The sequence below is a fragment of the Pipistrellus kuhlii genome, unplaced genomic scaffold (genome assembly GCF_014108245.1).
Source record: "Pipistrellus kuhlii isolate mPipKuh1 unplaced genomic scaffold, mPipKuh1.p scaffold_m20_p_15, whole genome shotgun sequence".
NCBI lineage: Eukaryota > Metazoa > Chordata > Mammalia > Chiroptera > Vespertilionidae > Pipistrellus > Pipistrellus kuhlii.
Genome location: NW_023425460.1, coordinates 27,442,124 through 27,467,257, shown reverse-complemented (window position 1 = coordinate 27,467,257; position 25,134 = coordinate 27,442,124). Strand labels below are relative to the sequence as shown.

General features: G+C 47.6%; 2 protein-coding genes across 11 annotated transcripts in view; one reads left to right on the top strand and one right to left on the bottom strand.

Moving 5' to 3' along the window:
- Window positions 1-9,128, bottom strand: part of PDE6C (phosphodiesterase 6C) — a 37,428-nt gene extending 28,300 nt beyond the window's left edge. For 3 of the 4 annotated variants that reach the window (XM_045581913.1, XM_036438576.2, XM_045581914.1), the window contains exons 1-5: window positions 8,452-8,966; window positions 2,504-2,656; window positions 2,315-2,404; window positions 1,570-1,710; window positions 195-269 (exon numbers count right to left, since the gene is read on the bottom strand). In XM_045581913.1, coding sequence (XP_045437869.1) covers window positions 195-269; window positions 1,570-1,710; window positions 2,315-2,404; window positions 2,504-2,656; window positions 8,452-8,931 — 939 coding nt within the window. In that variant the 5' untranslated portion in view covers window positions 8,932-8,966. Of the gene's footprint in view, window positions 1-194; window positions 270-1,569; window positions 1,711-2,314; window positions 2,405-2,503; window positions 2,657-8,451 lie in introns of all 4 variants that reach the window. The other variant, XM_036438575.2, reaches the window with a different exon arrangement.
- A 5,939-nt stretch (window positions 9,129-15,067) lies between these two features.
- RBP4 (retinol binding protein 4) lies at window positions 15,068-23,543 on the top strand. Of its 7 annotated transcripts, none has more exons than XM_036438594.2 (6): window positions 15,068-15,086; window positions 15,405-15,531; window positions 15,626-15,762; window positions 15,967-16,073; window positions 20,551-20,763; window positions 23,233-23,543. In XM_036438594.2, exons 2-6 carry the CDS (start codon window positions 15,421-15,423, stop codon window positions 23,268-23,270), a joined length of 606 nt encoding a protein of 201 aa, XP_036294487.1. In that variant the 5' UTR covers window positions 15,068-15,086; window positions 15,405-15,420; the 3' UTR covers window positions 23,271-23,543. The 7 variants fall into 7 exon arrangements, with proteins under 7 accessions (XP_036294487.1, XP_036294486.1, XP_045437866.1 ...); XM_036438593.2 differs by lacking the exon at window positions 15,068-15,086 and adding an exon at window positions 15,236-15,254; XM_045581910.1 differs by lacking the exon at window positions 15,068-15,086 and adding an exon at window positions 15,254-15,272.
- The last annotated feature ends 1,591 nt before the right edge of the window (window positions 23,544-25,134 follow it).

Sequence of the window (25,134 nt, the reverse complement as noted above, 5' to 3'; positions counted from 1 at the left end):
CGTGGGGCCAGAGCTGGGGCTGGAACCTCAAACTCCTTGTGTAGTACTCTTTCTATTACTCCGAGGTCCCACAGAAAGTTACAGGATTAGAACCCAGGCCTTCTGGGACTCATGCTCTTTCCACTATGCGTGGCTGCCTCTGGTTTTAGCACCTTGCACCATGTATGGATATCACCAAGGAAGTTGGCACTTACTCTGCCATCTGGTGTCTTTGGACCTTTATAAGGCTCGACTTCTCCAAGCTTGACTGGCCATTCATCATAGAATTCCTGGAGACAGTTATATTTAAACATTATTATACAAACTGTTCCACGACCTACCATATCTTATATGAGTTTCATGTGTTTGCATATTTTATGTTAATTTATAATTCTGGAATTTTAGCCCTGAAAAACGTCTGTAATTCCCAGCAATACTGCTTATAGGAACGTGTGATTGTGAACAAGTCTCAACTTTTTTCATCAGTAAATGGGGACGATAATAGAATTCATACTACAGAGTCATTGTGAGGATTAAGTGAGTAATACATACAAAGCATCTATTCTGATACCTAGTTAAAAGTAACTCTTAAAGAGCAACTCTTTTATGGAATATTAAATCTAGCAGTTTCTCACAAAGCTAAGTATAGTCTTACCATGTGATCCAGCAATAACCCTCCTTGGTATTTACCCAAAGGAATGGAAAATGTATGTCTACAAAAAGATCTGTATTTTATTTATAATAGCCAACATTTGGAAGCAACCAACATGTCCTTCAGTAGGTGAATGAATAAACTATGGTGCATCCAGACAATGGAATATTATTCAGCATTTTAAAAAAATGAGCTATCGAGCCCTGAAAAGACACAGAGGAAACATGTGTTTATTATTAAGGAAAATAACCCAATCTGGAAAAGCTACATAGTGTATAATTCTAACCATATGGCATTATGGAAAAGGCAAAACTATAGAGGCAGTAAAAAGAAATCAAAAAAAATCAGAGGTTGCCAGAGACTTGGGGAAGGGAGAGATAAATAGGAGAAGCACGGGATTTTTAGGTAAACTATTCTGTATGATACTGTAATGACAGATATATATGACATTATGCATTTGTCCAAACCCGTAAACTGTACAACACAAAGAGTAAACCTGAATGTAAACTGTGGACTTTAGTTAATAATAACTTATCAAAATTGATTCATCAACTGTAACAAATGCACCACATGAATGTAAGATGTTATAATAGGAGAGGCAGGTATTATGGGAACTAGCTGAACTTTCTGCTCATTTTTTCTATAAGCCTAAAATTCCTCTTAAAAAAGAAAGTCTTTTAATTCATATTTATTTTTTACAAAAGACTCATTGACGACACAGACATCTAGGAAATAGGCCAAGATTCAAGCCTAGGTCTATTTTGCTCCAAAATGCTCGCTTTTTACCTCTGTACCTTACTTTCTTGGCACTAGTTCTCGTGAACTATCATGACCGATTACTCACATAGCTGTCCACTTCTAAATGAACCACATTTAGTGTGATAAATGTTTTATGGGTGATTTTTAAGCCAGGCAAAGATGTGTGGCACAGAGAGGACCTTCTCCTTGGTCATGTCCAGCAGTCCAATGGAGTACCGCTCACAGTGCAGATATGTCCGGACTGTGTAGAGCACTTTGTGAAACTGCCGCTCAACATCTGTGAGCTCTTCAAATACTTTATTGGCTGACCACATAAGGATCTGAAAGTAGATATTAAAAAGAAACAGTTAGGAAAAAAAAATACACTATGAAAATATAGAGCTTTAGCCATGCGCTGCATCAAATAAAATGAATCCATATCACTAGACAATGCAATTCCATGTTTTGAACATGTCCACGTCTGGCAAAATACTGATTCTCTGTGTGGGATAATGAGTAGCGCTTTGCAAAGCTGTGGGCCTATGAAAGAGGAAAAACTGTGATTGGTCCCTGTGTCCAAGTGTTTTGGCTTTGAAGGGGAGGTCATCTAAAATTGGTTGCAGAGATAGTCCCTAGGCAGAGTGCAGTATTGGTGGCCCACTGGCTCCTGTGTACTACAATATCATTGCCATCTCATAGATGAAGAAGTCGGGGCTACCTTGGATGAAGTCTGAAGAAAGGAAGTCGGTGTACCTACAGAAGGAAGGGCAGGCAGGTGGGAATGGAAAGCCAGGGCAGACCTTGAGAAGACACCTGGGACTGAAGTTTGGGGGTCTGCTCCATGTAGGCTAAACCTCACAGGGGAAAGGAGGGGTTTGGACTTGTTGCCTCCGGGTCCCTTTGTCAGAACAAGTCAGCATGAGTGATTAGTCACCTTCCCTTTACCTGGCTTCTTCGGGATTCAACACTGTACAAGTAGTGGGTGTGATGAAGCTTTAGGATGATGGAAACAAAGGTGAGGTATTTGGAAAAGACCTACAGACAGCAGAGGAAAAAGCCAATTAGGTGTGACATCTTTCTCTCAGACCTATAACAAATACATTTCCTGAGCCTCTGACTCAGGGTTAGCATTACCTCTTCATCCTGCTTGGAGAATTCAGATGCATTTACTTTGTTAACTGCCATAACCACAGCCAGAACCTCCTTGCCCATCATGATCGGGGTTGCCAGCAGGTTCCTAGTGACATACCCGGTTTGTTTGTCCATGAAGTCAGAAAAATGGCTGTTCTGAAAAACACACACACGTTTGCCAACCAGCACAGAACCATGGAGTGCGGACCTAGAAATGGCAGCAGATCCTTCTGTCTAGTCCAAATTCTATTGACAGATATCTGGGACCCCAGAGCAATGGTCCTGAGCAAACACCCCCCTGCCCTGTGATTGCATAGAATGAAATTGCCCATTTCAGAGGGAGCGTTTTCCAGCTGAGCGGTAGCCTATCCAGGTTAGGCTGAGGTTGGTCCAGAGAAGAGATGTCATGGCCAAGTGGAAAGAAGATGCTGAGAGGAAGGAAGGGAAAGACCGAGGGTTACAGTGAACAGAAAGTGTGGTGGGAAGGAGAGCACAGCTGGAGTTACAGGTGCCTTTCACAGAGCTCACAAAAGTAAAATGTGCAGTTGAAACCAGAGAACCAGTACATCGTAACCTAAAGAAAAACAGTATTCCCCCAAACTTCTAATCTTGCCTACCAGGAAATAAGTGTTAACTGCTTGATATGTCTCCTTCTATGCCTTGCTCTATGCTTTGACAAAGAGTTTTCTGTTTTTTTGTGTTATTTTAATCCTCACCAAAGGAGTGAGGATATTTTCCCCACTGATTTTTAGTGAGAGTGGAATGGGGAGAGAGAGCGAAACATGTATATGAGGGAGACACATGGATTGGTTGCCTCCCACACACGCCCCTACTGGGGACAGAGATTGAATCTGAAACCCAGGAACATGCCCTTGACCTTGAATTGAATCCGTGACCCTCTGGTGTGCAGGCCAACACTCTAACCATGGAGCTAGGCTGGCTAGGACTCTTTTCTGTGTGTGTGTGTGTGTGTGTGTGTGTGTGTGTGTGTGTGTATTTAAATAAAAAATTACTTTCTCATTTCATACAATACTTTCATCATATCACAATATGTGATGGACATCCCTCCAGACCAGTGCATATGGATGCAAATTTACCTCCTAGATCCTTGCACATTACTCGACAGTGTGGAAGCTCCATGATCCACTCAACCATCCTCTACTGGTTCATTCTGTTTGTAGTTTTCTCCGCTGCAAACAATGCTGCACTGAGCATTCTTGCTTTTTTTAATGTTTAATGTGATGTGTTTTCCAAAGTGGAAATCCCTTTTGGGTCACCAGGTGTATGCAGTTTTTATCGACACAGATTACTTTTATAAAAGATTGGAATTCTTACTTCCACTGTTGGTCGTGTGTGAGAGAACCACCCTCTTATCAACACCAGATCCCTATCAGTTGCTATTGTTCTACCAGGCTAATGTCTTTCATTCATATACTTTTTTATCTCTCTCTTTAGAAAAGAGGAAGAGGATCTTCCCAGATACAAGTCACACGTGGTAGATGCAAGAGATGATTCTAATGCACTCACTATGGCGAGAGCAGAGAGGTGAGTTCGGGGAGGAGCACAAACGAAAGGGCTTGAAAAGAAGGTCTAGGATGGTGGTTGTCTTATTGGCTCTAAGTCAGAGGACTACGACTCTGCTTGAAAATAGACCCAGCCTTCCCTGGTCCTGACTAGCTTCTCTTTGAACCCGAGGCTTCTTCGATTAGAACTGAACTGACAGCCTAACTCAGAATCCTTGGCCAAAATGAAGGTGGTGTTGCTCTCACAAGTTGTATTATTTTCCTTTCTAATGTTGACGGTGCTTCTAAGAGCAGCACAACCTTGGAGGCTGGACTCTGACCTGTTTCCCAAAGTAAAAAGGTGAGAGTCCACTGGTGTGTAACTTCTGGACTGGAACTTCCACTGGGGAACATGGGCTGCTTGGTCAACAGAGCTCACGTCTCAGCTCAGAGCAGGAGTCCCTGCCTGTGCCCCAGAATCACCTGCAGATAAACGCAGATTTGCAGACCTCACAGCAGACCCATAAACCCTAATCCCCTAAAGGGGAGCTGTCTTCTCCAGGAACCTGCACTTTCAGTGGGTGAATCACTCCTGTGGAGCATCCCTAGGAATGCAACCCTTTACAAAGAAAATGTGAGGTGTCTGACACATAGTGGGTATCCAAAATATACCAGGAAGAGAAACCTGAAACTTTTTGGGTCTCTCTGGATGAAAAATAGCTATCTTTTACAATTACCTTTTTTTTTTTTTTTTTTTTTTTTTTTTTTTTTTTTTTTTTAGTTCTAGTTTTTTTCTAACCAGTTCTAATCAGTAAAGAAATTAAATGCTTTTCACTGATGGAAGACCACACCTCCTTCTGAGGGCCAACACGGCCCCATGCCATCAAGAGCCACATTTCTTTCCTAACTACTTCATCTGGTACTCCTCTCTGCTCCGGTAGCATCTTCACTCTCAGGCTCTTCCTCTTACTGTGCTGTTTGCTCAGGCCAGCTTATATTCCGATTTCCTCCTGTTACCCATTACAGGGCATGATCACCTTCACTCACACAGCAATCCTGGGCACTAGAAGGATAATCTAAATGCCAGAAACATGCACAATGGAGTTCAGTCAGCATCTCCTGGTGGACACTCCACTCTGCAACTTCAATGCTTGCTGCTAGTTCGCTCTAGATTTTACACACATGGAAATGCTCTCAAGTTCATTCAGCTGTTTTTGAGAAAATGGCTTATGCATTTGAAAGTAGAATGCTTGCTTATTATTGTATCTGAAAGTCCTGGGTGAAATCACCCATCCAAGTACAGGGTAGGATTAATGAGGCTTTCTACTTTTTTATTTTCACCAGCTCACACAATCCTCACTGAAGTTTGTTTGGGTCATTTCTGTATTTCTCAGTCACTAACTCCCCTCGATGGTCCTTCTTCAAAGCAGCCACTGAGAATACTGGAGAGAACACTGTTTAAAACAGCAGCCCACCTGGATCACGGCATTATTAAATTCTCACTAGATACCATTATCGCTGGAGATTAGGAGTCAGAAAGAGAAGAGAGAAGAAAGAGAGGGGCCATAAGCTCCATGTTAATCATTGAAAACTTAGGGTTTCTCCATGGCTTTCTTTTAACCACGGTCAGAATGAGAAGCACCTATCCATAGAATTAATTAGCAGCTTGCCCAATAGAAAAACAAGTTATTAACTGGAGAAGAATATCCCTCTGTTTCCTGTTATTCTAAGTTTTCCTGACTTTAACTTATTTTAAAAACAGGCAATAACCACTGACCCAGTTTTGTTTACCTACCCCCAGCCCCCAAACCCCTTTGGCATAAATGATCATTTATTGAGCACCTACTAAGAACCAGGCACTTGTATGCATAGCCCACGACACAGACAATAGTATGGTGAAGGCCTGGAGTGGAGCAGAACCAGGTGGATGGGGGCATTGAGAGGAAATGGGAAGATCTGCAATATTCTCAACAATAAAGACAAAAAAATATATATATATATATATAATAAAAAAAAAAGGACCAGGCACCTCATGTCCATTTAATCAGTGTATTTGATTACTTCCATTTCTCAGGTGCAGAAACAATCCATCACACCATTTCTCATCTCAGACCTGGATGTACACCCAGATCTGTCTGATATCAAAGCTGTCACCTTAAACCATGTGGCTTCCCTGTTGCAACATTTGTGGCCCCCCAGGTTTGACAGCATCCAGTTCTGCCTTTGTCTGGGTGTGAGAAGACCTCCCCTCTCCTGTGCCCTCACTGCCAGCCCCAAGAGCTGTGTGTGGCCAGCGGTGCAGTGAAAGATGGAGGCCCCGAAGGCCTGGGTTCTGGTCCCAGGCCCACCACATCCTGCCTCACTGACCTTGAGAAGAGCCTTCCATAGACAAGAAGGAAAAATAGATATGCCTTCCCCACAGGGTCTTTGCCAGAATCAAGCAAGACTGAGAATGGGAAAATCTTTATAATTTGCCAAGTGCAAGGAAAAGGTAAAGAATTAATAGAAATTTCATTTAAAGCATCCTTTTCTATCACCTTTCTCTTTGCAGATTTTGCCACAGAGACGGAAATATGGTGAACCTGCAGAGCACGAACTGCTGGGTGCCAGGGGCAGGGACTGGGTGAGAAAAATAAAGGGATTACAAGTACAGATTGATAATTACAAATGCCAGCCCCTCAGAGTCTATGCAATTGATCAACTGAGAGTCTCAGTCTTCAGTATTTTTAAGCTCCCAATTTGATTTAATGTGCATCTAAAGCTGAAAAGCACCACTCTTGGAAACATAAATAAAAATGGAGACTAAATGCGGCCTTTGTCTCTCTTCTGAGCTCAGGAGGATGTCTGTCTTCAACACATAAACCTCTGTCCCACCCGTAACAGCCAGAGGCCCTGGGGAAAAGGGGGTCAGAGAGACATGGCACACCCACCCCATATGGACTACCCCGTCCACGCTGGGTGCTCACCATGGACAGCAACAGACCAAGGCCAACTGACAGCTGCTCCATTCTACCATTTCCCCTCAACAAGGAGAATGGGGCCCATTAGTAAAATATTACAGAAGTCATTTTATCCAACTCTCCTTAGAAAGAAAAACAAATCTTGCTTGTCACTTTCTTAAGTTTGATGTCCTAGTAATTTAGGAGATGGGCTCAGCTGGAGTCTGGCCAAAAGCACATTTCCCTGAGAAAAACTCAGGGGTGTGGGGACAGCCTTCCCGGTGTGCCGGCCACTTTGCCGTAGGGCACAGCTCGCTTTGGTCACTCAGAGCAGCTGCAGTGGGCCTCTTGCCTACTGGAAGCAGCCTCAGTTCCCTGAAGGGCGGGATGGGGAAGGACTGAGGACTAATGTGTCCAGCGGCAACCCTTGCCACTGAGAGCTGTCCTGTGGTTGTTTGCTGAGTGTTGCTAATATTTGACCACTCACGACTTCTGGATCCGTGCCCCCCTTCTCCCCGTAATCAGCTTTGGGAGGCAGCATGGAGATTATCCTCTGGCCTCCACTGCCCCCTGCACCAAGAAAGCCTGTGGGGGCGGCTCCCAGTGGACTCCCTGACAGCACAATCCTCCTCTCTCCTCTCATTAACAGCAAATCAAAATAATGGGGCACGCGTAGAAAAAGTTTCTCCACTCCAGGATGTTGCCTATGGCTCTTGAAGAGTGGAGGGATTATGGGTGATTTGCATTTCCTCCCTTTTATTTGTATTTTAGAATTTTCCTAAAAGCAGCCAGCATTGCGATGATAAGGAGTAGTTAAATGTGATGTGTTTAAAACCATTTGTGCAATATTGGTCTCAGGAGGGTCCAAAGGTCCCAGTTACCAGATGGGAATTCATTCTTGATACAGATCTGCGTTATGGGGGGGGGGGGGGATTGGGGAGGGTGGGATGGCCAATGGCTCTTAACCATCACCAACATTCACATTTTTAATGATCTAAACCTGAACTTTCCGACGGGATTAATTTTCTTTCTGCACATTTGGGCTCTAGGTGAAAGAGTCCATTTAGGAGCCAATCCATCCCAGAGCCGGGTGCGCTGTGGGTGAGAGGCCCGGGGAGCGGCTCAGGAGCCTTGGCATCTGGCTGCTGGCTGCGCTCCCAGGGGCAGCCTGCCGTGTGGTGTTAGAAGGAGGAGCCCAGAGCACGGAGGTGTAAGCGAAGGTGTGAGCTGTACCGGCCCAGGTAAGCTGCCAACTTTACACTAAGAAATTATTTATTCTTTATCTGAAATTCAGATTGAACTATGCCTCTGGTGTTTTTTATTTGCTAAACCTGGCAGCCCTAAACCTGGGTACTCCTCTTCTCTGCTGCCCCCACTCCCCAGGCTAGAGCCAAACCATGGCACCAGGAGGGCCCCCCACCTCCACACCGAACCTCAGCTCCCTTTCCCGTTGTCCCTCCAGGACCCGGCCACGTCCTCATCTCCGCCCCACTGCCCCAAGGCCACCTACCTTTGTTACATCTGGGACATTAAGGGCTTTCTTCGAGTGAGCAACCCAACCCACTATCCCGATGTCCAATGGAAACACCACTTCTCTTTCAGGGACCACCAGGTTGTCCTCAAACGTGGATGTCGGGGTGACGTCCAGCAGCCGGGAGGCCACCTCGGGGGAGCCGTTGCGGGCCCGGCACAGAAACAGGCTGCAGCGGTCCGCCCCCAGCAGCCGCGCCAGCCTCTGCAGGGCCAAGTGCACCGCCGGTTCGGCGCTGCCCGCTTCCTCCCGCATGGCCGGGAGCAGCTCCAGGCACAGGGCTGCCTCCTCCTCGGTGGACAGCCCCGGGGAGGACCCGCTGGCCCGGCCCTGCACCTCGCAGCGCTCGGAGGCTTCTCCCAGCGCCCCTGCCTGCAGCTTCTTGTGGAAGTACTCCTGGGCAAACGCTGGGTGGTCCTCCAGGTAGCTCTCCACGGCCTCCTGGCTGACCTCCCCCATGGCGAGGCCGGCCTTCCTGCTGCTGTTCAGGAAGGAAGACCCTCCGAGCACCACCTGGGGCCGAGGACCGAGAAGGAATTACATCCTGGTCAAGGTTCCCGCGTGGATCCTAAGTGGCGTCTCCCTGAACCCCAAAGGTCAAGCAGAATGGTTGCTGAGCAGAGCTTCCCAACTGCCTGTAACTCTTGTGATGTGACAGAAGGTCCTGGCTTAGATTGGGACTCAGGAAGCACAGGATTACCGAGTTCTTCAGGACACAAATCCCTAAGCATCATTAGTGTGTGTAAGCCCTCGGAGAATCCTCAGAGCATCTTAGATCAGACGGCAGGCGGCACGTTGAAGTAACCGTTTCAGAAATACAGCTGCACATGCTGATTCTGCATTTAGTGGAATCGTCATGCAGCTAGGAAGCATCATCAACATATCCATGAACATACCCGTTAGCATAGATTGACAACTGGAATCATTCTTTCAAGACAGTGATATAAAGTGAAAACGACCTCAGGCATGCCTGTTTATATAGCAACTTGAATGAACACGGGGGGGGGGGGGGGGGGGGGGGGGAGGAAGGGTTTAATATCAACCCCAGATAGAATGGAATATTAATTTTCCCTCTTCTTAAAAGTTTTTTGATTATCCAGGTTACATGGCCTACTTTTTTTTCTCTAAAACCTTCACCTCTCATTGCCCTCACTTGAGAAAGCGGAATCTAGGAAGTGTTTTAAAGGAGCTAATCTTGGGCTTATTACTAGAGAGGTGAATGTGGCAAAACATTAGTCTGTGATCCAAGCCTCATCAGGCCACAGCATAAATAATAATCCTTATCAAGAGACATAATCACAAAAAGCAACCTATGCAGCTGCTAACTGGGTTTTCCTGCTAAGCATATTAGCTGGATTTTTTTTTCAATAGTAATAGCCAGACCGCATACATTTTTGCTCTAAGGTACAACCTGTTAAATGTACTGGATAAAATGTGTCTTGTCTGTTGCTAGGATCTTTAATGTCTCAGGGACTTCTGACCTGGAAAGTACACTTACCACTACTTAGTTTTGTTTAATGTTCAATTTATTAAGCTTTTACATTGATTAAGCACATTTTCCCAAATATTTAAACACTATTATGCAACTCATAAGTCAAACTACCCGTTTCATGGACCAATTTTCCTTAAATATTTAAATGCTGATTTCAACTTTACTTGAGATCTCTTCAGTATTTCAATTAAGCTGCAAACTTTGTATTACATACTCTCCTGAACAGAAATACACCTACTACTTGTGAGAAATTGAAGCACAGAGAAATTAATTAATTTGCTCAAGGTCTCACAGCTAGTAAGTGATAGTGACCTGACCCCAACTACCAGTTTAAATGGGATTAAATTAAAGAGTGCACCCAGGAGCTGTACAGCACATCAGACTAGCTGCTTACAGGGGAATATACAAAGACCTTTCCTCTAAGAAATTTAAAATCTAGACAGAGATCATAAAATGTCAAACACCAACACAAGAGTTAAATAAAAACCCCAGGAACTCTTTTTAAAAGCCTGCAGATATACCAAAGAATGGTTTAACTTCCTTAAACTTCCTGCTTAACAAGTTTAAACTTTTCAGTAGTATACTATATTAATAAACACATAATATTTATACCAAAACTGCTAAAATTTTCCACTGTGGTTAACTATTTCTATAGGAAGTAATGCTTATAGAATAGCCAAAACTGTAATAAACCGAGTTATTTTAATAACTGGAAAGAAGCAACGGGACGGCCAAATATTATGGGCATGCCATACGTGCATCTTTGCCAGGAAGCTACAGTAAAGTTTGGATGAAATAGGGAATATATTTGCCTGTTAGTCCCACCTGAGAATAGGTCATTGGTCCCAGTAAATGTGGCCACTGCCAACGCAGGAAAATTTAAGATATTTAATCTCCTAAACAAAGAAGTCCACTCTCTTGCTCACTTGTGTTCTTATTGCAAGGGGTGTGCTCTCCTGGCTCCCCTGAATTTGCTGTGAGCCATGTGAACCCCACACAATGGACTGAGGGACTGCAACTAGCCTAGTGCTATACTGGACCCAACTCCATCACAGGAAGGAAACTTTGGATGCTGGCTTTTTAGCTCTGCTGAATCCCCAGCTACATGTTTTCCAGGACTGGATGAAAGGAAACCGGACTTTGGAAACCCAAGGATGTAATTCCATTCAGATAAAAATCACTCATCCTCCCATGTGAGTCTCAGAAAAGTCTTTCTCTCAAGATATTGTAAATACTTCAACTCCCACCAGCAATGGAGAAAGACCACCCACAGGGTCTTTATTCTCTGATATCAGCAGACATGTCAGCACATCCTGGCAGCTAACCGCAGAGGGCCCTTTCACCTTGCCCTTTTGCTCTTGATAGAGTCTCTGCCTGCACCTAATTGAAGGGTATGACCAGGCATCTCAGAGGTTATTAATCGATTAACTAAATTGATTAAACTTCACGACAGCTTTGTCATCACTGAAAAAAAAACCTTTTTGAAAAAATTAGTTTGAATCTTTGTGCCTGAACATGTTGGTTGAATAATCTTCATTTTCTCATCAATGATTTTGTCATCTTTTGAATGCAGTCAGAAGATAAATGCTACCCATTTTTTTTTGTTTGTTTCTATTTTTCCTTATCTCTCTGTCAGGATATGGATATAAATGTCTAACAAATAAATGTACAAAAGGGAGCTGGTTAGAAATGCTTAATTTTTATAATGGTAAGCGCATACTTTTCTTGCATCAGATCTTTCAATTATGGTAAAACATTTTTCAGTACTTCCTAGGAGTTAGTGGTTTGTTTGCTGATGATTAGTTAAGGCAACACTAAATCTGTTACTACAGGTAACCCCCAAAGTTCAGCAGCTTAATCCGATGAGAGTTTATTAATCATTGCTGAGGGTCCCAGGCTGATGGAGGATCCACCAGTGGCCAGGTGAGGAAGGAGAGAGAGCCACGAAAATTGGATGGGCAGCTTGCATGAGACCTGTCTGCAGAGTCTACCTTAGTCTACCTTCTACCGACCAAAACTTAGGCCTATGGCCTCATAGAGATGTAGAAAGTGGGGAGGTGCCCTTTGTCCAATCAGCCTCTTCCCCAAAAGTGTACATGATGGAAGGAGAGTACAAATTTTTTGTTGATAGAAGAATGGTTAGCCACCTATGCTACAAGGGCTAAATCCTGAGAAATTATATTTTAAAAAGAATGACTGCTGACCACGTTTTTTAAATAAATGTTTTAAGAAGCTTACCTAATGTGATTCATTTTAATACAACAAATAAAATCAATATCTATTGATTGAACACCTACTATGTGCAAGTCTTTTGATGACTCCCATGGCAAAGCTGGTGGGGATACCAAGGTGAATGAAACATGGTCTGTCACTCCAGGACAGGAAAGAAAATGAACTTTTGTGTATATTAAATAAAACAAAATTTTTCATCTAGAAAAAAACTGTTTGCAAAGAGAATATCTGTTTTATATTCTCATTAAACATTCTCACTGTAGGAAAATTTGGAAACTACAAAAAGAGAGAAAAAAACACACCAAAAAACAAAAAACTCCACCAGCAAACCACCTTTACATGCCTCTAGTAATCCTATCACACAGAAGTAATTGCTGTGAACGTGTTTCCTATTGATATTATATCTATATATGCATATTCGAAATTGTATTTCACATAGATGAATTTCAAAGCACTAAAGTTAAAAACATCAGTTGACCTGTTGACCTGTATTCACGTGCTGTGGTCATGAAGAAATTCAAGAGGGGATGCCAAAATAAACTGTTTTCTTTGCTGGTGTCTGGGACAACAGATTCATTGATTCAGCATTAAGAGAGAGCTTGAGTAGGAGGAGGAACATTTACACACACTGACCTTTAAGCATCTAACAAATAAATGAAAACGTGTTGCTATAAAAACAACCACTATGAAAATGCATTGAAATCCCCTACATTTATTCAGTATACTCTGCATGTAAGGACCATCAGAATAGGATCTGGGAGAAATGACTGAAGGGGCTGAGGTGTTCGGTGAACTTTTCTAGCATAATAATAGCTGTCCAAAGCGGAGAGCTCCCCATCACTAGAGGTGTTGGGGGAGAACCTGGGATGGCAGAGGGGATCTAAGCATTGCATAGTGGATTGAGAGATGCCCCAAGTCCTTTCCCACCCACAGTGCATAAATACTACCACCCATGTGGCCACACACATGATCTGGAGCAGACGTTATCTGAGCTGGTTGGGATTATACATCCTGTGATAAAACTGGCCTAATCAGAAGATCTTCTAGTGAGCCAGCAGGCCAGAAACAGGGCTTTCCTAGCTCCGGGCCAGTAAGGAGTAAAAGCATCATTGTTGGCTCTCCCGAGGCACCACTCAAATGGGAGCAGGAGTGAAGGGGAAGATGCAAAGTGGAAGCAGCATAGGTGGGTAGATCTCCAAAGAATTACAAAGTAGGAGCTAAAAAAAAAAAAAAAACTCACAAAGCTTCTCTCCCACCTTCTAAGTTCTTCTAGGTGAGCTAATAATCACATTAACAGAGATAGAGTAGCAAGAGAAAATAAAAGCGTTGATACATGCAAGGAATTAAAATAAGTATGAAAATACCAAAGGCAATGAAGGAACATTGGGTATATATGACATTTTGGACAAAGGAAAAGGTTGGAGGTTGAGGGGAGTGGTGGGGAGAAGCAGATAGGGGTCTAAGATTTCAAAAGTGAGAATGGCGATTTATAGGGAGTTAAAGAAGAGGGAACACAGGTGGTATGCAAGCCCCCCGAAGCAACTCAGAAACTGGGACACGGGGTGTCTGGCTAGCAGCAGCACTTCCACTTAGCCTGCTTAATGCACATTAGGCTAAGGCGACAGACATCCAGGGTTCTAAGGTTCTCTTCCTGAAGCAGGTGTTTCTCTCTCAGTCTCTCGGTCACGAAAGGAGGAGAGTCAGAGGTTCCTTTCTGAGTCTTTGTCTCTTAAAAACCAGTTAAAGGTCAGTATCCCAAAAGGCAGCTTCTGGGTCAGGAAGGTGATGAAAACACAGGTGCCTCTTCAGGGGCCTCAACAGTAACCCTGATACTTTCCCCTGCAGGACCATCGACTCCTTATTTCTGTGTTTGGCAGCCGACCTTCTCTTCCCCAACCCTCTCTTGGTCTGTGTCAGCAAAATGGTACCCATGCATCTGGGTTCTCTCCAATTTGGGTCTTGGAGACACAACTGGCCTGGTATGGAGGGAATGTTACAAAAGGGTATTTCTCAGTCAGATCATTAATTCCCATTCAGCCAGAAGCCGAATGAATCTTTGGGCTACATTGATCAGATTACAGGAACCTGTTGAGTCTGAACGGAAAGAGGAAAATAAGGGCGGGTAAACTGTGCCATCACGCAGACAAAAATAGCGTTAACAGGTCACACCGTTGTCACTTAATTGACCGTTAGAGTGTGTCGTGGGGCTTACCTCCCCCCTCTTGTCCACCCCTCAGACAACTGCTTTAGCTGCTTTGGAAACAAAACAAAGCCCTACTGTGGCTTCGACATGAAACGGTCTCGTAAACAATCGGTAGGCGTGTTTCACAGCGGTGAGAGCAAAAGCGCCACAAAGTAGGCGACCACCGAGGTTGCTGAAGTATTTCCTGTCCTGACCAGGGTTGCGTTTCTGGAGAATATTTAACAGGGAAGGGTTTTAATGCTTCTAAAAGATGTTGAAACGAAAGAACAAATATTGACCCACATGGCACCACCGGTCTCCTGAAAGGGAGTAAAATACATCCTTTATAAAATGAAAAGGAAAAAAAAACAAAAACAAAAAAACGGCTTGGCTGAAATCCTTCCCCAAGCCCTTCACAATTGGCCCTAAGAGGGCGGAGGGGCCCGGTTGGCACAGCCAGGCCGGCCGGCCGGGCAGCATCCCTGCAGGTCCCCTCGCCGGGAGGCCAGGCTTTCCCGCCAGGCCGCCTGGGCCCCGGCCAGAGCCCCGGGCCGCCGCTGGCACGGGCGCGCGGTGAGTGGCCAGCCGGCTCCGGAGAGTGTGGCTGCGTCCAGGCCACCCTGCGCGGCGCCCCACCGAGCCCGGGGGATTGGGAGGTGGAGGGAGGGGGAGGCTCGGGCCAAAGGGACCCCCCCAGCGCGGGCGCCGGTGAGTCAGGGCGCCGGTAGGTTGTGCAAGTGCTGGCCCCGCGCCGCCCCCTCCCCGCCGCGCGGTTGCGACAGCGCGACCCCCTCCCCCCGGCGCTATAAAGCGGCCGGCGGCCCCGCGGCGCGCTCGCTTCCCGGCTCCCTGCGCGCCCGGCTCCCTCCCGGCCAGGTCTGCGCGGCTCCGGTGGTGAGCGGCGCCCGGGGGTGGGGGTGAGGGGACCGGGGGACCAGCGGGGGTGAGCGGACCGGCGGGGGAGGGGGCGGTGCGGGCGGGCCGGGCGGCTCCCGGTCCAGCGCTCACGGCGCGCGTCCCCCGCAGGGCGATCCTGGGCGCGATGGAGAGGGTGTGGGCGCTCGTGCTGCTGGCCGCGCTGGGCAGCGCCCGGGCGGAGCGCGACTGCCGGGTGAGCAGCTTCCGAGTGAAGGAGAACTTCGACAAGACGCGGGTAGGTGCCGGCCCGGTGGCCCCTGTCCCCGCGTCTCCCCCTCCAGCCCCACGGGGAGCTCTCATCGCCAACCCCGCGCGCATCCCCTTTGCAGTTCGCCGGGACCTGGTATGCCATGGCCAAGAAGGACCCCGAAGGCCTCTTCCTGCAGGACAACATCATCGCCGAGTTCTCCGTGGACGAGAACGGCCAGATGAGCGCCACAGCCAAGGGCAGAGTCCGCCTGTTGAAGTCAGTGGGCTCTGGGGTGGCAGAGCTCCCGGCGCCCCAGGGTCCCCGGGGCTGGGCGCCAGGCCCTGAGGGGAGGGAGCACCCCGGGGTGGTGGGATGGAGGGATGGAGGGATGGTGGGATGGAGGGACGGAGGGATGGAGGGATGGAGGGAGGAAGCCTTCCTTCTGCCCAGCCTGGCTCAGGAACCCCTTGGCCTTTGCAGTAACTGGGACGTGTGCGCAGACATGGTGGGCACCTTCACAGACACTGAGGACCCTGCCAAGTTCAAGATGAAGTACTGGGGTGTAGCGTCCTTTCTCCAGAGAGGAAGTGAGTAATCAGCTCCGTGGGATTGTCTTGGGGGGTAAGAGGGACACAGCCTGGCCACATCTCTGGGTGTCTTCTCCAGTGGCGCCCTTGGGGAAAACGTGGTCTCTGAGTGGCAGGAACCCTGGGCGCCGCCTGAGGTTAGGGGTCTGAGATTGGCCCACCTCCCCCCTGCCCCCAGCTCATAAAACCTGGCCCAAGTTCAAAGGACCTTTGGGCTTGGGAGGCCTCCTCCTGATATTTTCCTGTCCAGCCGCTATTCCAAGGTGTGTAGCCTTCTCCAAGCTTGCCCCTCCCCTTCCACCCCAAGACTCAGCCCACATCACCACTCAGCCTGGCTCTGCATTTCATCTATCTCTTTGGGCTGAATCCCTGGGGCAGCTTGACTACTTGGGGCCCCAGCAGAGGCTGGGAGACCCCCATCCAAGGATGCAGGGAGCATGGTGCATAGGGTTGGCACACTGCCCGCCTGGTGCCCTGTCTAATGATGCAGGATTCTGAGCCAGGCACAGCACTCTTGGTGGCAATGGCCTCTTCCCTTTCTCCCAAGCACCAAAACTCAGATGGAGGAGGGAGAGCATTGAAGATACTCAGAAGAGCATCTTAAACTTGGCCCAATCATGAGAACAAAACATCTGTAGGCTCTTTCTAACCACCACCACCACCACCACCCCCCCCCCCCCCCCCCCCCCCGTTTCTCCTAAATTTCAAATCTGAAGTCTATTTGGTACTTAGGGGATTGTGCATGTCAGGGGGGATCATGGGATCTTAGAGATAGTTAACCCTACAAAGGTTTCAAGAAACAGATGAATAAACTGAGGCCAAGAGAACGTAGTGCTTCGCTCAGGGTCATACACGTTTGTGCGAGTCAGTGTCAGAACCGGGTTCCAACTCCTGAGCCAGGATTAGGTGGCCCTGAACAGCAGGGGCTCCTAATTTACAGACCAGTTTTTAGAAAGCCTGGGTCTCTCCTGTGGGATGGTCACAGGGGGCTGTTCAGGGGACTCTTAGCTGGTGGTCCAGGGCAGAAGCTTTCTTTACGTGGCCCATCACTCTACGCACGACACATGCACCTTGACTTCCTCTAAAGTTGCATATTAGGTGAAATCGCATGTTTTATCTAATTGCAGCGTCAGCACTGATTGACACTGTACGGATGGCGTTGTTATTTTACAAGGGGTAAAAAGCTCTTATCCTTAGAAGTAATCATAATTGTTACAAACAATGAAACAAAGCTTTCCAAGGTGAACCACATAGCACGAAATATGTACTTTTCTGATAACGTGTTACAGAAGTCAGTACTGGGGTTACAAGATGGCTTTCTAAAGAGCATAAACACGTAATTCTCTGTGGGATTTCGAGATGCACTCTTTGGAGGACTAGGGTCCTGTTGGTACTGCATTTGGGCAGGGTGGAGAAGACCCCATGAGCAGGTAGGGTTTTGCCTCTTGCCTCCTCCTCTCCTTTGAGAACTAACCAGGTTAGTTCTGCCTTTACCACTCATAGATTGAAGTTCTATCTATGATTTCATTTAGAGAAAAAGTATTGAAATCTTGAAAGTGATTGCTATGATATTGAAGTAACTATGGAAGGTGTAAGGATGAATTCCTTCTTAGGTATGTTTCAGAAAAGAAGCAGTGCAGTGTAGTGGCTATGCATGCAGCTAACGTTAGATTGCCTGAGTTCACATCCTACCGTGTGGGACCTTAGAAACGTTCCTGATCTTCTCTCTGCCTCAGTTTCCTCACCTGTACTAGGAGCACCTGCCTCATGGAGTTGCATTATGGGGAGGCTATGAGTTAACCGTGCAGAAAGCACTTAGAACAGTGCCTGTGACATGGGTTCTCTCTCCGTGTATGTTGTTATTACTGCTTAGCTCTCTCCCCAGTCATGAAAGATTAGCTTGATAGTCTGGGTCGGGGATGATAGGATCCACAGAGAGCATCAGGTTCACGACTCTCATTTTCCAACGAACACATTAGAGAAAGCCCACGTTAGAGAGGTGACTGGCCTAGGGCACACAGCCAATCCCCGGGTCCCCAGGCCTCAGACTCCTCTTGGACAAGGCCTGCTGGGCTCCTCAGGTGATTAGTCAGGACTAGCTTCACACCACTGTCCTCTGGCTCACCTGGACGGTTCGACCTGAGAACTGCAGGGAGTGTCTCATCGCTTTGGATTGCAGGACACAGGCGTAGGGAGCTGGAGGGACACATTCCAGGCCCACCACAAGAAGCCAGAGTTGGCTCCCTCTAACGGAGGGGGGTTTTTTGTTTTGGATTTTGGACTGGTAATCAAAACCTCCAAACTAGTTCATGTAGCCCCACTTCCTGGGATGGTAGCAGCCATGTGGCCGCTGTCTCTACTCTCCCTGGCCGTGCTGTGTGTGGATAGCTGCCTTCCAGAACTGTCTGGCTCTTCAGAGGGACCCACCTGAGCAACTGGCAGTGAGGAGGTGGGAGGTCTGAGCTCACTCTTTCTAGCAGGGCTCAGACTGCTCATCTCTTGTTTTGGGAGGAAGAGTCCAGGAAGGATTGTTAGAGTTTACATTCTTCATCTCTGCACCATTTAGCTAAAAAAAAGAGCCTAGCCAGGCTAGGCCTTTTATAAAAGTCAAGAAGGTAGCCGCTTTTCCTAAAAGTTACTTCGTTCCTCTGTTAGAATCCAAATTCTGGCAGCAACTCTGGGGGAAAATTAAGCTGCAGATTCGCTGAGCTAATAGCTGCCTGGATCATGAATCCAGGTCCTATTTCAAAGCACAGTACTTCTGTGTCTGAGGGGCAGGCTGCTGGGGGCCCTATGACTGAGAGTCAGTGAGGCCCATAGCCAGGGAAGAAATGATTTCATTTGGAGAGAAGGCAGACTGCCCAGAGCCGTGAGGGGAGCTGGTGGTGAGGGTGGGGCCCAGCAGGCAGCCCCTTGGCTTCTGTTCCTGGCCCACCTGCTGGACCATGTGTCTGTGCACCCCCACCCGGCCCTTGACACACTCTGTGTGGTTAAGTTTGGAAGGTGTGGGGGAGGCTCTCTCTTCCTGGGGGACCTGGAGTGAGCTGAAGAGGGGCCTCCTCCACCCCCTGCTGTGCAGCCTCCTGCAGGGCCGGGTTGGGGCTGAACTCCTGCTGGCTGGCATTCTCAGAGCCAAGAGGCACCGAGGGAGGTGACTGAGGACGGGGTTCGCCATCTCCCTCCACCCTCCAAGGCTGGGCCTCCAGTGCAGCGCAGGACACAGGGCAGAGAGGATCGCCTGCTTCACGACCCTGACATGAGATGGAGATGCAGAGCCTTGATGATTCTTGTTTCCTCTGCCTCCAATTTACTTGTTGCCTGGAGACAACATGGTGTAGCGTTTTTCCAACTGGGCCCCAGAGACCGATTGAAACCCGGTCCTGCCCTGCTCTTTGGGATACCCGATGAATTATTTCGTTTCTCTGGGCCTCACTCTCCCCATCTATCAAATGGGGGTGATCGTGTGCACTTTTTGGTTCATGTAAAAAGTAACTGGGGGGGAAGGGAAAGTGTCTGCACAATGACCGGCATGATTAAGTGCCCAGAAAGCCCCATTCATGGCTGTGTCAATGAGAATGTTAAATTAAGTAGAGATGTGCCCCCCCCCCTTTTTTTTTTAAACATATATAAGGTATTTGGATAAACTTGAGTATTGTTTCTCTGTGGCAGATTCTTCACCTACATTCTTATTTCCCATCCTGCCTTTGTTGGCTTCCCCTTATTCGTGGCTTACATCCAGTCTTAGGAATAAATACCTAAATTTCTCATTGAGTTAACTCTCCCTCTATCAGAGGAGTTCTGACAAGTACAAGCTCTGAAAAGAATATCTGATAATAGATGGCAGGCATCATCCCCCCCGCCCCCCAACACACACACACACCTCAGCAACCCCCAAAGCAAAGACAACTCTTTTGCCTGCCAGGAAAAGTAGGCAGGGTTACTAGACAGGAATTAGGAGGGAGCCAGAAAAGCCATCAGAGTGGCCTCCAGTGATGGAGAGGCAGGAGGGCAGTGAGGTCACTGGAATGACTGGGAGCTAACTGACAGAGACCATCTCAAGAGATGTGTCCTGATGTTGAGATATCATACGTTGGTGGCCATCAGACATCAGCCCTAAGGCATAGCTGTTGTTGGGGGATTGATGGAGAAGACACAGAAGGAAGATCTATTCCATGGTTTGCATAGGCCCATGTTCTCAGTTGTTCTTTAAAAAGATGCCATCACATTCATCACCAGGGTGAGAGGCAATCATTGAAGTGAATGAGGTTCCCCCAACTCAAACGTTTGATCTGTAAAGGAGAACAACATCCTTCTCACTTCCCCAGCTTTATAAAAGCTGTCGGAATTCTCCGGGGTCTCCTGCCCCTAACAGAATGGAACCCGTTTCAGGAAGTCGCTGGCTTCTCCGTTTGGGTTAGTTTCCTTGCGGGCTGTGCCGGCTGAGGGCGAGGCATTGGCTCTGGTTTCTGGCTTGCAGACGATGACCATTGGATCATCGACACGGACTACGACACCTATGCCCTGCAGTACTCCTGCCGCCTCCTGAACCTGGACGGCACCTGCGCTGACAGCTACTCCTTCGTGTTTGCCCGCAACCCCTACGGCCTGCCCCCGGAAGTGCAGAGGATCGTGAGGCGGAGGCAGGAGGAGCTGTGCCTGGGCAGGCAGTACAGGCTGATTATGCACAACGGTGAGTGGGCTGGTGGGCAGGAGCCAGGCAGCCACCAGCTCTCCCTGAGGGCTTGGTGGGCAGGGGTTTGGGCCCACCTGCCAGTGAGATGTGTTTCATCCTAAGACTTCACAAGGGAAGAGGGAGACCAAGTCTTGGTTCTTCTTCTTCTTTTTAAAAAATATATATATTTTTTTATTGCTTTCAGAGAGGAAGGGAGAGGGAGAGAGAGACAGAAACATCAATGATGAGAGAGGACCACTGATTTGATGTCTCCTGCACGCCCCCTACTGGGGAACGAGCCCACAACCTGGGGCATGTGCCCTTGACTAGAATCGAACCCAGGACCCTTCAGTCCGCAGGCTGATGCTCTATCGTCTGAGCCAAGCCGACCAGGGCAATCTTGGTTCTTCTTGATCAGGTGTTTCAGTGGCCTCATCATGGGGCTGATGCAGAAGGAGCCCACAAATGCCTTTTCTCAAAAACCTGGCGCTTTCACTAAAGTAAAACTGCAGGGGACTCTCTTCCTTTTTCTCTGCCAGTTTAGCCCAGTCGGTAGTCACATGGTTTTGCCCCTGGATACTCTGCCCCAGAACCCATTTTGACTGAATTAATAGTATTTGGGGACTCAGTGGCCCCCGTGAAGAGTTGGGCTGCAACTCTTTGGTGTAAAAGCTTAGAGACATCACCACAGCAAGTTCAACGTGATTTCAGCAAATGCTCTTTCTTTAACATGAAACCAAGTTGACTAGCTGATCTTCCTCTCTTGTATTTTCGGATGTTCCCTGGAATAACAAGTGGGTCTTTATATAGATTCTATCCTCATCTGATATTGACCTGAAAACCAGGAACATTCTGGTTGGCAAACTCATTAGTCAACAGAGCCAAATATCAACAGTACAACTATTGCAATTTCTTTTGAGAGCCAACGTTTTTATTTTATTTTTATTTATTTATTTTTTAAAATATATTTTATTGATTTTTTTACAGAGAGGAATAGAGAGTTAGAAACGTCGATGAGAGAGAAACATCTACCAGCTGCCTCTTGCACGCCCCCTACTGGGGATGTGCCCGCAACCAACATATATGCTCCTGATCAGAATCGAACCTGGGACCTTTCAGTCCGCAGACTGACGCTCTACCACTGAGCCAAATTGGTTTCGAGCGAGAGCCAACGTTTTTAAACTGAAACTTCTTCTAACGCCACTTCTTCCCAAAATAGACTTGCCGGAGGCAGGGTGGTATTTTGTGGAAGAGCCACACTAAAGGGGTCAAAGAGCAACATGTGGCTCGCAAGCCACTGTTTGCGGACCACAGTTCTAGAGGAAAGAGTGCTGTCTATTTGAATGGACACTCACTCCCTCGGGAAACTGGGTTTCAGAATCCAGCTACAGCAATGTTAAAACGTAGGAAACAGAGAACAAAACTGAACTTCTCAGTCAGTCTTCTAACTCGCTGAGCAAAACTCACCAAAACAATATGAACCCAGACCAAAAACATAAGTCAGTAAGATTCTGATGTCTCACCCTGGGGTGATCTCGGCAAGGATTTCACCATGGGCAGACTCCAGGCCAAACCCTTTGCCTCATCTCATGTAGCCGATGAGAAAATGAGAGGCTAAGAAAGATTACAAAAGTTGCTCAAGATCTGTATAGTACACAGCTGAGTTGGATGCAAACCAAAGGTTGTGTTTTTGTTTTGTTTTGTTTGGGCACCACCTGGCGATACACGGCACAGGACCTGGGGCACTTTCTATGAAGTTATTAGTGGGGTGGCTGCGACCAGGCACACTTTCTGAAAAGGAGAGTGCACCCCCCACCCCTTTGAAATGCAGTGAGGCAGATTTAAGACAAATAAAAAGAATAGTATTTTAGCCCTAGTCAGTTTGGCTCAGTGGATAGAACTAAGGGTCCCAGGTTTGATTCCGGTCAAGGACACATGCCTGGGCTATGGGCTTGATCTCCAGTAGGGGGCGTGCCAGAGGCAGCTAATCAATGATTCTCATCATTGATGTTTCTCTCCCTCTCTCTCCCACTCTCTTCCTCTCTGAAATTAATAAATATATATATTTTTAAAATGCCAAAACCGGTTTGGCTCAGTGGTAGAGCGTCGGTCTGTGGACTGAAGGGTCCCGGGTTCGATTCTGGTCAAGGGCATGTACATTGTTTGTGGGCACATCCCCAGTAGGGGGTGTGCAAGAGGCAGCTGGTCGGTGTTTCTCTCTCATCGACGTTTCTAGCTCTCTCTCCCTTTCTCCTCCTCTCTGTAAAAAAATCAATAAAAATATATTTAAAAAGAACAGTATTTCATAAAGAAGATCTCATTGCTTCCAGAGAAATTCAAAGAGTTGCAGAAAAAACCTTGAAGATGATTATGAATTACAGCCCCATCTTGCTGTAACCTCACAACAATGGGTCCATAATTCATAATCTGCCTTATACACTGGATCCATCTTTCTGTCACTGATGGCTTTGTTTTTCTATATTTCAGGTTACTGTGATGGCAAAGCAGAAAGAAACCTTTTGTAGCAACATCAAGGACGTCAAGTTTCGTTTGAAAACTTCCCACTTTCACTCAGCCTTCAACTCTATTTATCGTAGTTTAGTCTGGCCCTCTCTCCTCCCCGCTTCCTCAGGAAACATAAAACCTTCAGGACACATAAAAATACATGTGGGAATGAGTGAATCCATTTGCAATCAGGTGTATGTTTTTTTTTGGGGGGGGGAGGGAATTTCCTAGGGAGTCATTTGAGGCTTAGGATTCTAGACTGAATTATTAAAACATACGTCTCCCGTTTCCTATGATGTGGGTGTTCATTTGTGTCCATGTGTTGTCAAAGTGAGAAGTTCTGCAGATGGTTGGATAGGATGCGCTTCTATACCCTGGGAGGTGTTCTCGCCTCCCTGGTTCTTTATGATCTTGGCCTATTCTGGTGCCTAATCTCTACTAGGGACAGTGGCTTCTCCCAACTTCCTGCAACGGGTGTTCTCCATGAAGCCGGGAAGGCCCTGGCTGCCAGCCTGGCCAAGGCACCGAGGCTAAAGCAGCAGGTGAGTGAGTGTGGGCCAGGCCAGGCCAGGGAGCCCAAGGCCCCTGGCAGCCCAGGGCCTGGGAAGGGGCAGCGTGGCCCGCTCCCCTGGGTGTGTGTGAGAGGCACGAGTCTGGGTCAGCTCCGGGAAACATCCCCAGCCCTCCACTGTTTCCAGCACTTACCTCACTCCTTAGTTCAGAGGTGGCTGACATGTTGAGGAGGGGAGGCCTTGGGCTTCCCTGAGGGAATTGGAACCTGGGGCCCGTGGAAGCCTGGTCTGGGGGAAGCTCCCAGTGCTCGCTACCTGGACCTGGAGCAGCAGGAAAGGGCGTGGTGGGTGGCGGTGAACACCAGGTCCCCTCACCATCAGCGGTCCTTGTGAACATCACTGTGCATTTGCTGCAAAGCCATTTGCCCCCGTTTCCCAGGAGCCCCCAGGAGGCTTTGGCACCCGAGTCTCTAAGTCAAAATCCAGTGCTGGCATGCAGTAGCTGTGTGGTTTGAGCTGGTTACATGGCTTTTCTGAGCCTCACTTTTCTCTTGTGAGATGTGGGGAAACAGCGTCTGCCCCGAAGGGATGCAGTGAGGATTCAATTAGAGCACGTGGGAGCTGTGCAAACACGGGCCATGCCCGGCTGACAGCTATGAAATGTGTCAGGTGCGGAGGGTCACCTCTTTCCCTGGGTGCACAGAGCGCTGCCTGGGTGCTGGCATATCAAGGGCCCATGGAAGGCTCCTGGGCCCCCCACCCCAGTGTGCTTGTCCTCCCACCAGGGAAGGAGGAGACAGGTGAGCCCTCCCTATCGTCACACACAGCAGCAGATTGTCAGAGCCAGGCCCTGCAGCCTCAGTGTGACAAACCAGAGACCAGACAAGACAGCCACACATCACTTCAAAGTAGTTTTAATTCATCACGTCTATTAGATAAGGTGAACAGAAAATCCCAGTCCTCTTGTCCTGGAGCACCATGAGTCACTTCAGAAGAAGCTTTTCAAGAAACTCCACAAGCAATGGAACCGCTGCTGCTGATGTACTTGACAACTAAGCCATGTTGAGCACCTACCATGTGCCAGGCCCTGAGCTACTGCACATTCCAGGCATGGGCCCCGCCTCCATGTGATGGCATCTCCGTGGTTCTGTTTAGCTCTGGTTTCTTCTCTCTTCTCTCCCAGGGATAATTCCTAAAACCTTAGGCCTGGAAACACTATCTGATGACTGGCCACATTGCAGCTTCAGGCCCACACTCCACAACCCTGCATCCAGCGACTGTACCTAGTCTCCGTTTGGATCTCACTGGATTTCAAACGTACACAGCCATAGATAAAATTCTGGGCTCTCCCACCCCAAGTTTCCCCCCATTG

What these genes read in the sequence shown, in the direction of transcription:
- RBP4 (XM_036438594.2), top strand. Translation starts at nt 15,421, where the DNA reads ATGGAGAGGGTGTGGGCGCTCGTGCTGCTGGCCGCGCTGGGCAGCGCC. An exon ending in GGCAGAGTCCGCCTGTTGAA is followed by an intron (nt 15,763 to 15,966) that starts GTCAGTGGGCTC and finishes TGGCCTTTGCAG; the next exon opens with TAACTGGGACGTGTGCGCAG. An exon ending in CAGGCTGATTATGCACAACG is followed by an intron (nt 20,764 to 23,232) that starts GTGAGTGGGCTG and finishes TCTATATTTCAG; the next exon opens with GTTACTGTGATGGCAAAGCA.